This window comes from Gracilinanus agilis, chromosome 2 (assembly GCF_016433145.1).
Source record: "Gracilinanus agilis isolate LMUSP501 chromosome 2, AgileGrace, whole genome shotgun sequence".
NCBI lineage: Eukaryota > Metazoa > Chordata > Mammalia > Didelphimorphia > Didelphidae > Gracilinanus > Gracilinanus agilis.
The window spans coordinates 454,590,306-454,606,198 of NC_058131.1; the positions used below are offsets into that span (position 1 = coordinate 454,590,306).

The 15,893-nt window shown below is 41.6% G+C and overlaps 1 protein-coding gene across 1 annotated transcript in view; it reads right to left on the reverse strand.

Moving 5' to 3' along the window:
• The window catches only part of PLEKHD1 (pleckstrin homology and coiled-coil domain containing D1), a 35,751-nt gene extending 20,606 nt beyond the window's left edge, over positions 1-15,145 (reverse strand). Inside the window, exons 1-6 of the mRNA XM_044664802.1 lie at positions 14,997-15,145; positions 4,498-4,591; positions 3,664-3,753; positions 2,810-2,886; positions 1,413-1,504; positions 467-519 (exon numbers count right to left, since the gene is read on the reverse strand). Of these exons, the coding sequence (XP_044520737.1) occupies positions 467-519; positions 1,413-1,504; positions 2,810-2,886; positions 3,664-3,753; positions 4,498-4,591; positions 14,997-15,145 (555 nt within the window). The remainder of the gene's footprint in view (positions 1-466; positions 520-1,412; positions 1,505-2,809; positions 2,887-3,663; positions 3,754-4,497; positions 4,592-14,996) is intronic.
• Positions 15,146-15,893: the final 748 nt, after the last annotated feature.

Below are 15,893 nucleotides of genomic sequence, written 5' to 3' on the forward strand. Positions count from 1 at the left end.
CTTCCTTCCTTCCTTCCTTCCTTCCTTCCTTCCTTCCTTCCTTCCTTCCTTCCTTCCTTCCTTCCTTCCTTCCTTCCTTCTTTCCTTCCTTCCTTCCTTCCCCTATAGTGACTTGTACATATTGGTCATGACTCTGCTTCTACTTTAATACCTCTAGAGATCTCACTACCTCTTAAACTAGCCCGTTCCATGGTTGAATGGTTTCTGTTATTAGGAAGTAGTCTACATCTGGTTGTTCTCCATCCCTACCCCATGTCCTATCTCCCAGGTGGTTAATCAAAATAAAATGAGAGTGCTGTGTTGCTAATATATTCTGCTAAGGAGGACTAAAAGTTATTTTGATCACAGCCCTCTCATGTGACCACTTCCGCATCCTGTGCTACTGTCCACCTGGAAGCTCTGAGCTTTGCACCAGAGGCCCAAGAAAGAGAGGGCAGGACTTCACACAACCACTGAAGCCACGTACCTCTCTCTGCTCTCTCTGAAGACACAGCTCTTCCGTTTCTTCCATCAGTTTGTCTGCCAAAGCAAGCACATGTACATATGACAAAAATATACACACTCTCAAACAAAAGTAAGGTATTTGTGCTGCGGAGGGATTGGCCCCAGAGGCAAACACAGGATTACAGGATCTAGAGGGGAAGGAGACCTTCATTTTGCCTCTTCAAGGTCCTGGAGAAGGCATCTATGAACTTTATGGTCATTATAGCCAGACAACTAACCAATTTCCTGACCTGGGCATTGAGAATATTCTCTTATTTTTCTTTATTTTCTCTGTTTTATTCCAGGGAGGGAGATCTAGCTATTACCCTTTGAGACTGATAACAGGGAATGTGGTAGAATTAGGTGAACCATTGAGAAGGGCCTAAGTCTTTCTTCTTCCCTGGATTAAATATTGACAATGACAATAGTTAGCATTTATATAGTGTTTAAGAAATGCTTTACATATGTTAACTCACTTGATTCTCATCACAACCATGTGAGGTAGATACTGTTATTATCCTCATTTTACAGATGAGGGAACCGAGGCACAGGAAGGTTAAATGACTTGTCTGGGGTCACACAAAGATAGATTCTTGTTGGACGCTTTGACATGAGAATCTTAAACCATGTGACTAGATCCTAAAATAGACCTTAAACACCCAGGCAAGGGTAAGGTCCCTTTCCCTATTTGTATTGTGAAAACAAGGGAAATTGCCTCTGTTTGGAGGTTAAAGATGGCATCTCAACATACTTCAATGAGCTCCAAGTTAAAGACTTGTCCTTGGGTTTTCCATGCCCACATAGCTCAGAGTGTCACTATAGTTTGCAATTACTTCCATACCAAATATACACCAAATACAAAACTCCCTGATTACAACTTACTGCAGTTATGGGAAACAATCCAGCCTCAAAACATGACCATAAATCACCTAAATATTCTTGCTTCTCCTTGGCCAACTGTAGACCCTGGGTCTCTAGACTCTTGATCATGGCTTCTCCCAGCTGGGCATTCTTCCAAGTTCTAAGGAGGGAGAGCAAATGAGAAAGGACAGAACAAGAAGAAACAAGCCCAAGGCTGTTTAAAAAAAAAAGGCATTCTTTGCATATGGCCACCCTATTTCCCTTAGAATGCCATATTGCCAATGCCAAGAGCTGTTGTCTTCTACATATTTTACTTAGTACCTAGGAAACTGGAATGAATATGGATCCATAACAGTAACTGGCGATAAATCTGTGGCACTGTGTTGCCATACACAAACTATACTAAAACTTTAAGACACTATGGTTAAATTCTTTCTCAGGCTGACTCTGACCTGAATGGTGATGATTTAGGAGAGGAGATTTGAATGAAGATAGACTTGGAAACTTGCAGGTTCTTTTGAACCTAAGGATGCCAGAGAGGAGAGGACTGTCTTGGGGTTAGAGTATTCTATGGCCTGGAGTATTTGATTTATAAAGTACTAACCCTAGTTGCCACATGGGTTCATCCCTAAAGCCAAATAAGGGTTGAGTAACTTTATCTTTGTCTTAAGGTACAAAAGGTAAACAATGTTTAGCAAAAATAATTAGTGTACTAAGCAGCCAAATAGTATGATGTAGTTAGTAAACTACCTCCCACTCCTACCTCCCTAGAAAATGTTCCATGCTTGAATCTCATGATTTATGCCTGTTCCCACTCCCCACCAAATAGCATCCTTCTAGCAGTAACCTTGAGTATAACAGGATCTATCCCTTCCCTACCTCCCTAAACTGGAGCCATCTTTTATACCATTTGTCCCAAGAATCATTTTTGATCATGGTCAGAGGTAAGTAAATATTATACATATATATGTATACACACACCCACATACATATATATGTAAAGTTCTAATTATGTCCCTTTATCCATAGATCCAGAAGACAGCTGTATCAGGCCAAAGGGGTTGAATGTTGTGTTCAAATAAAACATCACTCAGCTCTGATATCTAGAATCTTTGAAAACTAAGGCTTCTGGAAGTCCATTGAATGGCAAGAGAAGAGAATTTTCTACTTCCTCTTATACCTCCAATTCTTCTTATCTCTTCTCCTCTCCGAGAAGTTTTTTTTTTTAATCTCTTCTTCACTGCTTCCATTTCCATCTACAACACTCAACCTCTCCAGCTTTCTGTGGGGCCCAGGACCACTTGGTGGAGTCATGAATGGTAGGGAGACCAGGTCGAGCAGTCAGCTCAAATAAGCAGATCCCAGCTCCTCCACCACAAGGTCTTCTGCCTTTCCTCCCCTAAAGCTTCCACCTCCCACCTACTCTGCCTGGACACCCTCTTCCTCCACAGTCCCAGACACTTACACTTTGCCAGATTCTCGCAACATCTCCAACCACTGGATCTGTTCAAATTCTGACTCTGCAGCCAGCACGATGTTGCCCTGAGGGAACAACAAAGGAAGGGCAGAGGAAGACACTGGGTTTGGCACATGTGTGCACTTGTTGTGCACATCATTGTGTAGACAGTCTCATTGTCTCTTCTTTCCTAGCTCTCTCCTCTTCTGTACCGGTGAGGGCTGTTAAAGTCGTTGCATTGAACAAGGACAGTAGTCAAACACTTGCAGAGCAAGTACCCTCTTGTCAGAAGAGACTGCTCCTGCTTATAGTCTATGCCTTCCCAGAAGACCTCAGGTCCATGTAAATACCATCCTCCAAAACCTAATACTATTCATCTACTCTCACACAGCTAAGCCTCAAGAGTGCTTGCATGGGCAGAGACCAACACATGACCTTTCTCCTACCTGCCTTATTGTCAGAGGCATATGTGTGTAATAAATTTCCTTTGACTGTCACCTACATTTCTCCACAACTATCAAAAAGTGGAATTTTGATAACGTTATCCATTCCCAAGATGACTCGGTGACAAGGCTGGAAATACCTGGCATCCCAAAGAAGGAAGAGCATGAGAAGATTATGAGATTATGGTCCTTCCTTCACCTACCAATCAATAGTCCTCAGCTAGTCTCAGCTGAGGGTGATCAAAGATGGAACTGATGAGTCACAAACCCCTCAGGAAGCCTTTGAGTGGATGGAGGTCAGTGGCATTGCCTGAGCTGCTCCTGATCTATAAATCTGGAGGATATCATGGGAATAAAGGAGTGGGGCACAGTCAGTCTGCTTATATTCCCTAGTCTCAGAAGCCAGGGAGCTTTACTCACATGGAAATCTTGGTGAGAGATCTTCATTGCGTAGGGCATATTGGGTTCTTCTTTGGCTTCCACAAGACAGCCCCCTAGAGGTATGACACCCTGAAGGGACAACCAGAATATATAATCCACCTCAGCCTGGAAATTGGACTGACTGGGATAATCTTGCTAAACACAGTACCCTGCCCTGAAGACCCTAGATTAAAAACCAGATGGAGGGGTGCTGGAGCAGAGGGTTGGGGGCCTGAGGAAGAAGTTTAATATATCCTTTTGTGGCCCCCTGTTCAAATCCCTTTTTAAAATGTAAAATGTTTATTTCTTAAACCCTTACCTTCCATCTTAGAATCAATACTATATATTGGTCCCAAGGCAGAAGAGTGATAAGGACTAGGCACCAGGAGTTAAGTGACTTGCGCAGGGTCACATAGCTAGGAAGCGTCTGAGGCCAGATTTGAAACTAGGACCTCCCATCTCTAGGTCTAGCTCTCAATCCACTGTGCTACCCAGCTGCCCCCCTTAAATCCCTTTTTTCAGAAAGATTTAGCTGACCCAGTCTGATCCTTAGATCAGACAGTTCCCAGGGATTCCATGACTTCTCTGATCGCATCCTGCCTAGGCTCAAGTCTACTTTATCTATAGTAATCTTTTTTATTTTCCTACCCACCAGGACACAGTCTCTGGCAAAGGCTACTAGTTTTGCAAAAGCAGTAAGAGCACATTATCCTTATTTTTAATCAATGCTTTTCTTGAAAGCCCAAGACATAGTATCTTCACTGCCCTTGCTAGATCTTTTTCCTCCCTCACTCTATCCCCCCAACTCCAGACATTAAAGGTTAGTGATCTCACCTTAGGATGGATGTTGAAATATTTATTGGTTTCAAAGTTTTTCTTTTCACTCTCAGAATAGTAAAGCAGAAAACTCTCTTTGATGATGAAAAACCTGAAGTGGGGAGCAGGGGGGAAAAACAAGAAGGAAAGAGAGTCAAGAAAGTATCCTGAGCACAAGAGGGTTGATACTATAGTAAATGATGAAGATATTTTCTTGGTTCCATATTCCCCCCTAACCCCCAATAGTAGTCATTTCATAATTTTGTGAAAGCCCACCAACTTTTCTTTGGATAAAGAATAATAAGAAATGCTTATTATTCAAATAGAAATTATACTAGCCAAACACAATTTTGTGGCCAAAGTAGCTGTGTTTTTGCTTAAAATAACACAAAGCCAAACCTGAGATTGACATCTCCCTGTCCTAGTTGTTTACTTCTGATGTCCCAACTTCCTGGTTTGCTTCAGTTTCCAGGATGAATGCCATTCTATTTGAGATCCCTCAAATTCAATTCAGTTCAACAAGCATTTATTAATTACCTTTTACATAAAAGTCACTGAGTTTGAGGGCAGCTGGGTAGCTCAGTGGAGTGAGAGTCAGGCCTAGAGATGGGAGGTCCTAGGTTCAAACCTGGCCTCAGCCACTTCCCAGCTGTGTGACCCTGGGCAGGTCACTTGACCCCCATTGCCCACCCTTACCAATCTTCCACCTATGAGACAATACACCGAAGTACAAGGGTTAAAAAAAAAAGTCACTGAGTTAGGTGCTGGCAATATGACAATAAAAACAATAAACATGACACTCCATCATGTATCATCTTCCTTTTTGCATTGGCTGTCCTGTTCTCTGACCCACCCCCACCTCCTGGCCTGGTATGTACTTTCTTTTTAACCAGACTGGCTTTTCTTAGTATCAGTTCAAAGGTAGAAGAGTGGCAAGGGCTTGGAAATTGGGATTAGGTGACTTGCCTCAAGTCACAAAGCCAGGAAATATCTGAGGCCAGATTTGAATGTAGGTCATTTATTGTACGACCTAGCTTCCCCTCCCTAGTTTCTTTTAAGATTCAACTAAATTCCCACTAGCTACAGGAAGCCTTTTTGGAGTCTGTCCTTCTACTCCTATCCTTCTCCATCTTGGTACCTTTTCTCTGAGATTATCCTCTAACTTTTGCCTTGCCACTGGATTTGGATGACTGGAAGAGAGAGCGAGGCAGATGACTTTGAGCAACTCTACCGCACTTAAATCCAGTTCACATGCAAGTCATGACATGCCAATGGTTCTCTTAAAAAAAAAACAACAACAAACAAAAACAAAGGATGAACAGCAACAACAACATTCTAACCCCTCTGTCTATCTTGTATGCACGTAATTGTTTTTGTGGTGCTCCACTATCAGAATATGATCTACTTTAAGGCAGGGACTGAATTTTTGCCTTTACTTTGTATCCTCAAAGCTTAGTTCACTGCCTGAAATATAGTAAACAATCAATGCTTCTTGATTGATTGAATTGTTTCAACAAACTAAGGCACCCAAATTTGCACAGCTTCCTTATTGCTTGGGGCATAAAAGTCATTCCACTGCCCTCAGAGCAAGCATACATTTGGAATGAGATATATAAAGTACCTTGCAAACCTTGGTATATAAATACTAGCTATAATTATTATTGCCATAAAGAGATGAGGAGGGCAGAACAGTGCAGTGTCAAGAGTCAACAGTAATTGGAGCAGTTGGGTGGCTGGATAGAGAGCCAATCCTAGAGACAAGAGGTTCTAGGTTAAAATTTGGTCTCAGACTTCCTTGCTGTGTGACTGAGCAAATCACTTAACTCCAATTGCGCAGCCTGTATTGTTCTTATGCCTTGGAACTGATACTTAGTATTGATTCTCAGACAGACGGTAAGAGTTATTTTTAAAAAAAGAGTCAATAGTAATAATAATAATATTTGTTAAGGGCCTACTATGTGCCAGGCACTGTGCCAAGTTCTGGGAATGCATAGAAAGACAAAGCACAATTGTCCCTGTTCTCGAGGAGCTCAGAGTCTAATGGGGGAGGACAACATGCAAATAATTATATACAAACAGGACACGTACAAAATAAATTGGATATAATCCACAGAAGAAAGGCACTAGAATTAAGGGGGATCAGGAAAGGCTTCCTGTAGAAGGTGAGATTTTAACCAGGACTTGAAGGAAGTCAGGAGGTGGAGGTAAGGAGAGAGAGGCATGGGAGATAGACAATGGAAATGGCCAGATTTGGGAGATGGAGTGTCTTGATTGAAGGACAGCAAGGAGACCTTGATAAAAGAGCATGTGGTAGGGCATGAGTTATAAGAAAACTGGGAAAGCAGGAGGAGAGGTAGTTTATGATGGAAGTTTGGTTGCCAATTAGAGGATTTTATAATTGATCATACACATGATAGGGAGCTACTGAAATTTATTGAATAGAGACTTAATATAATCAGATTTGAATTTTAGGAAGATTAATTTGACCACTAATTGTAGGATTGTCTAGAAAGAGACTTATGGCAGGGGAACTAACCAGTAGGCTATTGCAATAGTCTAGGCATGGGTGATGAGGGTCTGTGCCAAAATAGTGATAGTGACAGGGTCATTTGCAGATGTGCATTTATTACATTTCATTTGGAATTGTTGTAATTACAGCCCTGTAGATGAAACTTAATAAAAGTACCTGAAATAACAAAAATAAAATTGATGGGTCTTGTTGAGTATCCTTTGTTAACAGTTAAATAGTTCATAAACATCTCATTTCATTCCAATCCTGACCAGAAGTACTAAGCCAGCATGAAACCTGAAGTACACAAAAAATGCTTTACACAGGCGTGTACTGGTAAGTGATTTAACAATCAGCTCTCTGAAGCAAAAAATATATGCCAGACGTACTTTCAAATTTAATCTGCATTATTAACATTTTCTCCATAGTATTCTTAATTTTAGTCAAACAATCCAAGCCTTAATTTGTATCATTCCATGGTTTAAATACTTCCACTGAAAATTTAACAATTGGCTCTCCTGAGCCAACTCTAGCAGGTTCTACCACACTTCAGGCTTTACAGTTTACAAAACATGTGTTTCACAAGTCCATAAGGTTATTATCACTTTTTGACAGGACCAGGAACTGAGAAGAGTTGCCCAAGGTCACACGGCTAATTCAAATACAAGCCTTCCTTAAGTGACCTTTCTGCTATAAAACTGCCTCCCGTACATCATAGTTGCTTATCTCATTCCACAAAGGTCTTTTTGAGACTACATTTACTTTGTGAAATATAAGATATCCTTGTTGTGGTTACTCCTTCTACACCTTTTAATTCTGGAAAGTTCTCTTCTATATTTTTTTTCATAAATCATAAACATAGAAAATCTAGCCAAGATGCTTCCTCACTTTTATATAGTCAGAATATACCAATAGATTGTCTTTAAATGTTATTGACTTGAAAGGAAATTTAATATAATTAAAGTGCCAGTGTCTGAAAGCCTTCCTTCTCCCAAAAGCAATTTTTTAAAACCCATACCGTCTGTCCTAGAATTAATACTGTGTACTGGTTCAAGGTAGAAGAATGCTAAGAGCCAGGAAATAGGGATTAAGTGACTTGCCCAGAGTTACAGTTAGGAAGTATCTGAGGTCAATTTGAACCCATCTCTAGGCTTGGCTTTCAATCCACTGAGCCTCCTCCTTCCAAAAGCATTTTCAATTTTAAAAGTAAACTCTTGGGACCTCTAATGCCAACTCCAAATGGAAAGAATTATAGGCACAGAAATAAGCCAATGGAAGAAATATTTTTAGAGTGGGATCAACTTTTAGGAGGGCCCTTCATGCCGTTGCTGTTGTTGTTCAGCTGTTTCAATTGTATCTGAATCTTCATGATCTCATTTGGGTTTGGTTTTTTTTTTTTAAAGATACTGGGGTAATTTTGCCATTTCCTTCTCCAGCTCATTTTACAGATGAAGAAACTGAGGCAAACAAGGTTAAGTGTCTTGCCCTGGATACTATAGTTAGTAAGTGTCTGAGGTCATATTGGACTCCAGGAGAAGAGTCTTCCTGACTCCAGGCCTGGCGCTCTAGACACTATGTACCGTCATGCTACGTAGTTAATAATGCTCTTTATGTGCAAACCTTGCTTGGAATCTAACGGTGTAAGAGCTATTCAGGATGGGAAAATTACTCAATTCGTGAGTCTGATTCCAGGAAAGGGGACTGCTAACAAGCCACTGATCAGAGCTGATGAGCAGATGATCACAGATGAATACAACCCATGTAGGAGTGGGAAATGTCAGTGCCAAAGTGGGGGACCTGTCTCAGGAAAGACTTGGGGAAATGGCTGTTCAGTAAAGTTCTGAGGCTGGCCTATAATACATGAGACTGAACTATATCCCTATTTGGTCCTAACTCTGGCTTGCTATCCCTATGATGGAGTAGAAATCAGACTAGGGGACCACATTCCCCTTTTTGTCAGACTTCTGTCCTTTTTTTTTCCCCCTTAGTCATGGCAGATGGTGGGGAACAGCATTATTGTATTATTGTTGTACCTGACCTACACACTCATGGGATATAAACTGCTTCCTCTGGACCTTGAATATGTATCGGGGACTCATTGTGATTTTAATTAATTTTTAAATATATACTTTTCCTCTCCTCTTGTTTTTGGGAGAAGTGATCTATATATTATATATAACGCCTTCTTAGATCAGTAATCTAATAGTTTAATCATATATCCTTTACCATGTTTATTGTTGCTGTAAATGAATATTCACTGCACTGGAAACATTATTTTATCAGGTTATTTTAGGATTACATTCTGGGCAATATCTTATCTTCCTGAGGGGGGATTGTGAAGTTATCCTAAAAATCCATTGACTAAGATCCTTTTAAAGCAATTTTAGGGAATGATATCGTCAGTAACCTGGACCAGGAAAGCAGATTTCCTGGAGAAGATGCTGTAGGGAGCACCATGATTCCAAACGGACTAAAAAAATGACAGCTATTGAGAACGTCCACAGAAATTAGACATCATGAGTCTCTGAGTGAGCCTTTGGGATATAATGAACTGAACTGTGGGGTATTGGGCTCTCCATCCACTTTTGTTTTGTTATTTTATCCTGATTGTAAGACCTCTGTGCCAAAAAGGAGAATACTCCCAATAGCATCTTGTCAGTACACCTATCAATCACTTTTTAATATGTTAAGAAACATCCAAATTGTAATTAGATACACCATGAAATGCATAATATCTTTGGGCCTTTATGCACTTTGGTGAGTCAATCCTGAAGTGTATAGATATCATATATGGGATGATTCATTGGGGAGACTAGCCTGTTAATCTACCAAAGAATCAGAGGGGTGGGGATTGTGTGAATTTAATTGTACCCTCTTATTCCATTTGAAAACCCTTTGTAATTATTGTCAGTCCCACTCTTTGAGCACATAGGTGCACTATGGGAGGATGCTAAAAGTCTTATGGCTCCCTGGTTCCTGGAAAAATCTGGCTTCAAATCCTACTTGACTCTGGCATCCAGAAGACCAAACTGAGGTCAAGTCTGCCCAACCAGAGAGACACAGGAGTAATCTCATTGGCCTTATAAGAAAGGGAATGGAGATGGGCTCTTGTTCTTTTTTTAGGGCTAGAGACTCTTTTGAGCTGATTGACCTTTTGCTGTCAGGGGGAGTGTAGTAAACAGATTAATTAGGAGCAGACTATATATAGTTTCTCTCTCTCTCTCTCTCTCTCTCTCTCTCTCTCTCTCTCTCTCTCTCTCTCTTTCTCTTTTCTCTCTCTTCCTCTCTCTTTCTTCCTTCCTTCCTCTTTCTTTCTCTCTCTCTCTTCTCCTCCCCTACATTTCTCCACCTCCCCTCTCCCTTTTACTAATAAATATTTATAAATTAAAATATAGTCTCCAGAGAATTTTAATCAAACAATAGCAACTAGAGAGCTCAAGAATTGTGTCACATACTTTCCAAGATCCTCTAAGGAGCTCAAAGGACCAGCGGCTCCTGGGATTTAACCCTACAAATAAACCAGAGGTATTAATTCTTTCCTTGCTTTAGTTCTCTTTGCTAATCCCTTTAGAGGTATCTGTCTCTAACTCTAGGGTAGCAGATTCTTTTACCCTGGAGGGCTCCAAAGGACTTTCCCTAGCAATACCAACAGTGTGACCAAAAACAGTGAAATAATCAGAAATCTCAAAGTGGAAGGTAGGGAAAGAGGATGTCACAGAGGATAAGCAAAGACCATTTTTAGTAAAGATAAATGCCATATTACATTTTTAACTATTAATTTTTGTTGGTCAGTCTCTTTGCATCTCTGTGGACCATACTGCCCATAGTTTTTTCTTGGCAAAGGTACTGGAGTAGTGTGCCATTTGCTTCTCCAGTGGATAGAAAAAAAACAGAAGTTAAGTGACTTGCCCAAAGTCACACAGGAGGTATCTGAGGTTGGATTCCAACTCATGTCTTCTGGACTCCAGGTCCAGCACTCTATCTACTGAACCGCCTAGCTACCTCGTATTACTGCTAATAGCAGTAATTATTATTATTAGCCATCATATTAACACTGCTAATAGTGGTGGTCTACTGTGGAGAAATACTATGTATACAATATAGATGTGCTCATGAGCCAAATCAAATTCCCATTTGTTGGAGGAGGCCATATTGGAAGGGGAAAGAAAAAACAAGACTCAGTGGCTTGAGAATTAGTTAAGGGTTATATCCTGGGGCAGCTAGGTGGCTCAGTGGATAGTCAGGTCTGGAGATAGGAGGTCCTGAGTTTAAATCTGGATTCAGACACTTCCTACCTGTGTAGTCCTGGGCAAGTCACTTAACCCCCATTAACCAGCTCTTACTGCTCTTCTGTCTTGAAACCTATGTTTAGTTTAGTGATTCTAAGAGAGAATGTAAGGGTTTAAAAAATAGATATTGTCCTGAGGATGGACCAAAGGCTTTACAAAAAGATCTGGGTCCTTACTCAGTCCTTTAGAAAAGTTTGATATGGCATCTTTGCAACTAGATAGAGTTAAATTAAATCTCAGAGCTGAGATTAGTATTTTCTAAGCCCCAAATCTTCCCTTCTTCTCTCCCTATTTCTCATTATAACAACATTTCCACTCAACTCTTTCCCTGGGAAAGAGAGATTTTCACTCAACATTGCCCCACTAGTTCTTCAGATATACAAGGCTGATCCCCTTCTGTGTATCCTCAGTTTTCTCCTAGACTACAGGAGAGGGAAGAAGAGACTGCTACCCACCCCTGTTGAAGTTGCAGGAGGAGAGTGCAGGGAACAGAGGAATGAGGAATCAGAGATGTCTGGGAACTGCTTACTCATGAAAGAAAAGGATGCTTTGCAGCTGACTTAGCCCCAGCACAGTCTACTGACTCACTGATTTAGGCTGGGACTGATCTTTGTATTTCCTCCACCACTGATCTTTCTTACCATACCATTCCCATTTGTACCCATCTCTCCTGTTGTTCACAACCCTAGAAGCTCACAGGCTCCTTAGATGCAGACCTGGAAGAAACCTTAGCAGTCACTGAGCCCAGTTCTCTTATTTTATAGATGAGGAATCTGAGGTCTAGAGAAGTTAAGTCATATAGGTATCAAATAGTATAATAAATAGGTAAAAACAGTGATTTGAATTCAAGTCCTCTAACCCCCCAAATCCATCAGCAGTCTTTTCTTTAAAACATGTTGCCCCTTCCTTCACATCTGTTGAAGAGTTTTGTAAATGATGCAAACATAAATTTATCATATTCTCACTTCCCTTCCATAATTTCAGATCTAGTCTCATTTTCTTTTATCAATTGGAAAATAAGCGAATCACAAAAAGAAAGTCTCTTTTGCCCTCCTCTTCTAGTCCCCACAAATGTAGAACTGCTTGGGCTGTGATGGGAGAATTCTCTTTCTCTGTTTCTCCCTCTCTCCATTTCTTTGTTTCTTTGTTTCTTTTTCTCTCTGGGTCTTTTTTGGCTCTTTCTCAGTTTCTGTTTCTATCTTTGTCTCTCTTTTTTGCTGCTTTTAGGGAAAGTAATATAATGAGTATCTGATTATTTTTATCATGGGGGTGAGTCTTGGAAGAAAGTGGGGAAGATAGACTTGAACAGTCACTTTTTCACTCTGAATCTAAGAACTCCTCATCAGCCAAGGAGGAAGAAGGCCAGGCCAGAAGTAGTTTCAGAAAAGATGATTGAGCACAACTGCAAAAAAAAAAAGCTTAGCTCACTGGATCCATCCTGTCCCATTAGTTATTTATGTTTTCCCCTAACACACTAAAGCACTAAACCTTTTATAGGCAAGTGCCCTGTCAAGAGGACATCGATCGTCCTAATGATACTGCTTGTTGCAGTTGACTATGGTCACTAATTAGCTAAGGCTCACCATGGAGAGAGGGAAAGGGGTCAGAGTGGCTCCACTTTACAAAGTAGGAGACTGAATCTTTTCTACATTCCTGGTTTAAGCCTGGCATTGCTGAGAAGTTTTTTATTTCCTTTCCAAATCCTAGATGATTCTATTTGTAGATTGGAAACTTTCTCTCTACTATCCAAAAACAGCTTGGTGGGATACTGATGTCTATTAGGTGGGATGATCTCTTAGTGGGAGTCAAATGGGGTCCTTCCCTCCTTCTGCCCAATATAATGTTGGTGAAATCATGAAGCGTCATGGTGCAGTGGAGAGAATGTGGAAGATTTGGAACTGGTGGGTTGGAATCCCAATTTTACCACCTGTGTGATCTTGGTCAATTCACTTCACCAGACCTGTTTCCTCATTTGAAAAAAGAAGGAGATTCCAGTTCTAAACCTATGGATTTGATATTATCAGAAGATAGCTGAGATCATTGGAACCAAAAGTGTAAATATAAGTATGGGACATTAGTCAGAAGGTAGAGAAGCACTAACACGAGGCCTAGGGTAGATAAGATTCTTTCTGTAGTTAACTATGTCAGATGTTCTGGTTCAATGTCCTGCTTTTGCCATATTCTGGGAATAGCTTGGCCTTAGAAGGCCAGAGGAAATTACTCCATACCTCCAATTTCTGTATTCAAAAGCCAAGAAGAGACAGAGATTGGCAATAAAAAGGCATGGAAGCCTCTTGATTTCACAGAAAAGCCAACTCCAAACCTTCATCTTGTGACAGTCCACTCTGCTAATCCAACTTGCATATGGTCAATAGAGTAGATAGCTCTCCGGCTGCCTCCATGGAATAACAGGATCACTTCGTTTTATATCTCCATAGGACTTTTCCAAAGCCTCTTGTCTACCTTTCTAAAGGTTCCTAACAGGGCTTCCTTCAGGGTCACCTAACAGGTATGTGTGTGTTTATGTGTGTGTGTGTGTGTGTGTGTGTGTGTGTGTGTGTGTGTGTGTGTGTGTGTGACGGTGGTGGCAAACTAGTCTCAGTTTCTATACATTGCTCCATCCCCAAACCTTTTAAAAACATTACTTTCCCAGGCAGACTCCTCCAAAATACTGCAGTTTGTCAATCCTTTGCCTAAGAGATTGAACAAAGTACCTTATTTGGGGGTACATAGAAGGAGAGAGAAGATTGAACTGTTCAATTTGGAACTTAAACTTAGGGGGTTGCTCTGTGTCAGGCACCTAAATTGGGGGCATTTCTTCCTTATACTGGGCTGGAAGTCACCATCATCTCCCTTTCCTCTTTGTTCAGAGTCCTCTGTTGACCTATGCCCCTGTGGGGTTTTGAGGGTGAAGTTAGGCCCCAGGAGAGAGTAAGATATTGGGGTACTGGGCTGATGAAATTCAGGGGAAAGGTTAGGCTACCACCCCTCCTGGAAAGACTGTATCTGCTTGACTCTCTTCTAAAGTCTATCTTTACTGCCTCTCCATCATCTGAATTTGCCCTTGGTGCTAGGATTCCTGGTTATGGCTCTAGTCCAGCCAGTCCCCAACAAATATGGACATACCCTGACATATAGGTGCCTGGTGTTTATGAAACCAATGAAATCTAGAGGTAGTTTTATAGTGAGGGTCTTTCTCCCACTAAAGAACAGGATTTCTTCTGGCTCAACAAGGAGATGGTAAAGTCTCCTCCCATCGCCTCCAAGCAGACTGCTCTCAGCCCAAACCGTCTTTATGAGGTGACCCCAATTCATAGCTGAACAAATGTCTGCATTTGGGCTGGTCCTTGGATTCCAAATTCTCTATATCCTCTTAATTAGAAGCATAATATTCCCTCCACTCTAGTATCTTAGAGTACTTGGAAACAGAGATTGCCAAATGCTGAAACTAATTTCCAGAAAGGGTAACAGGACTGGAATACGATGACAAGCCAAGGTCATATAACAAGACAAGGGCAGAGCCAACTTGAAACTGAAGTCGTGTCTTGACTCCAGGTTTATTGTCTGACCAAGGGAAAACCTTCCTCAAAACCACTAGCCACTCTCCCCTTCTCTTACTCTCCTCCCATCCCACCCCCATTTCTGTAGGAAACACTTGCTTTCTTTCCCCCTCCATCACTCTCACTGCAGCTGAATCCCCAAGCATCTTCAGAGCTCACCTTCTCGACCACTTGGCTGACTGCCTCCCAAAGGGTCTCTTCCAGAGCACGCCATACAACTGCACTTTGGTGCTGATGTCCAGGGCATAGGCATCTGCCTGTTCCATGGAAGGGGAGGGAGAAACCGAATTGGATTTGGAAGCGAACATTTTATCTCAGAGGAATTTCCCCCTCCCCTCCCCAAAACTTCCCTGAATCTAGTTGCTTCGTGAGGTGGCCGAAGGCAACAACCCAGAATAACGACGTTTAAGAAGGCTGGGAGCCAGAGGCAAGTGAGGAGAGCCTACAGATTGGATCAATCCTCGGGCCGTTCAAGGCATAGTCGATACTTGTTTCCCGGGTGCTAAGATGAGCGAGGTTTCCTCTCACCGTCTGGTGCATTAAGGCAAAAAGGTCGACAGCCAGCCACAGGGAGATCAGAGCTTTTCAAAGAACGGAGAAAAAAAGTAGAGCAGCCACCCTCCAGAGGAAATGGAGTAAGCCAGGTTCCTTAATCTGTTATAATGGGGAAGGGGGAGGGGGAGGGGAAGGGAACGATCCCAGTTGGGAGCTTGTAGAAAAAGATGCTCGAGCGTTTGGTCAGTCTGGTATCAACGCACCAAAACATCTCGCCTCTGTCACTCCCAAACCTCCCCCTACCCCGCCCCACCATGCACACATACTAATTCTGGTGGCCTTTGATTGGCTAGGAGTAAAAGGAGCATTTTAAATGCTCCAATCAAAGTCCCTGAGCCAGTCTGAAGATCTCTCTGCTCCCGCTATCAGAAGGTCAGAACATGGATTTCTTTACTGCCAGCGTTATGAAAATAGCTATCGAAACGAATAGAGTACTTCGAGGTCTATTCTCCCCAAAAGCTATTATTATGGCTGAGAGATGAGGAAACAGGTTCAACGAGC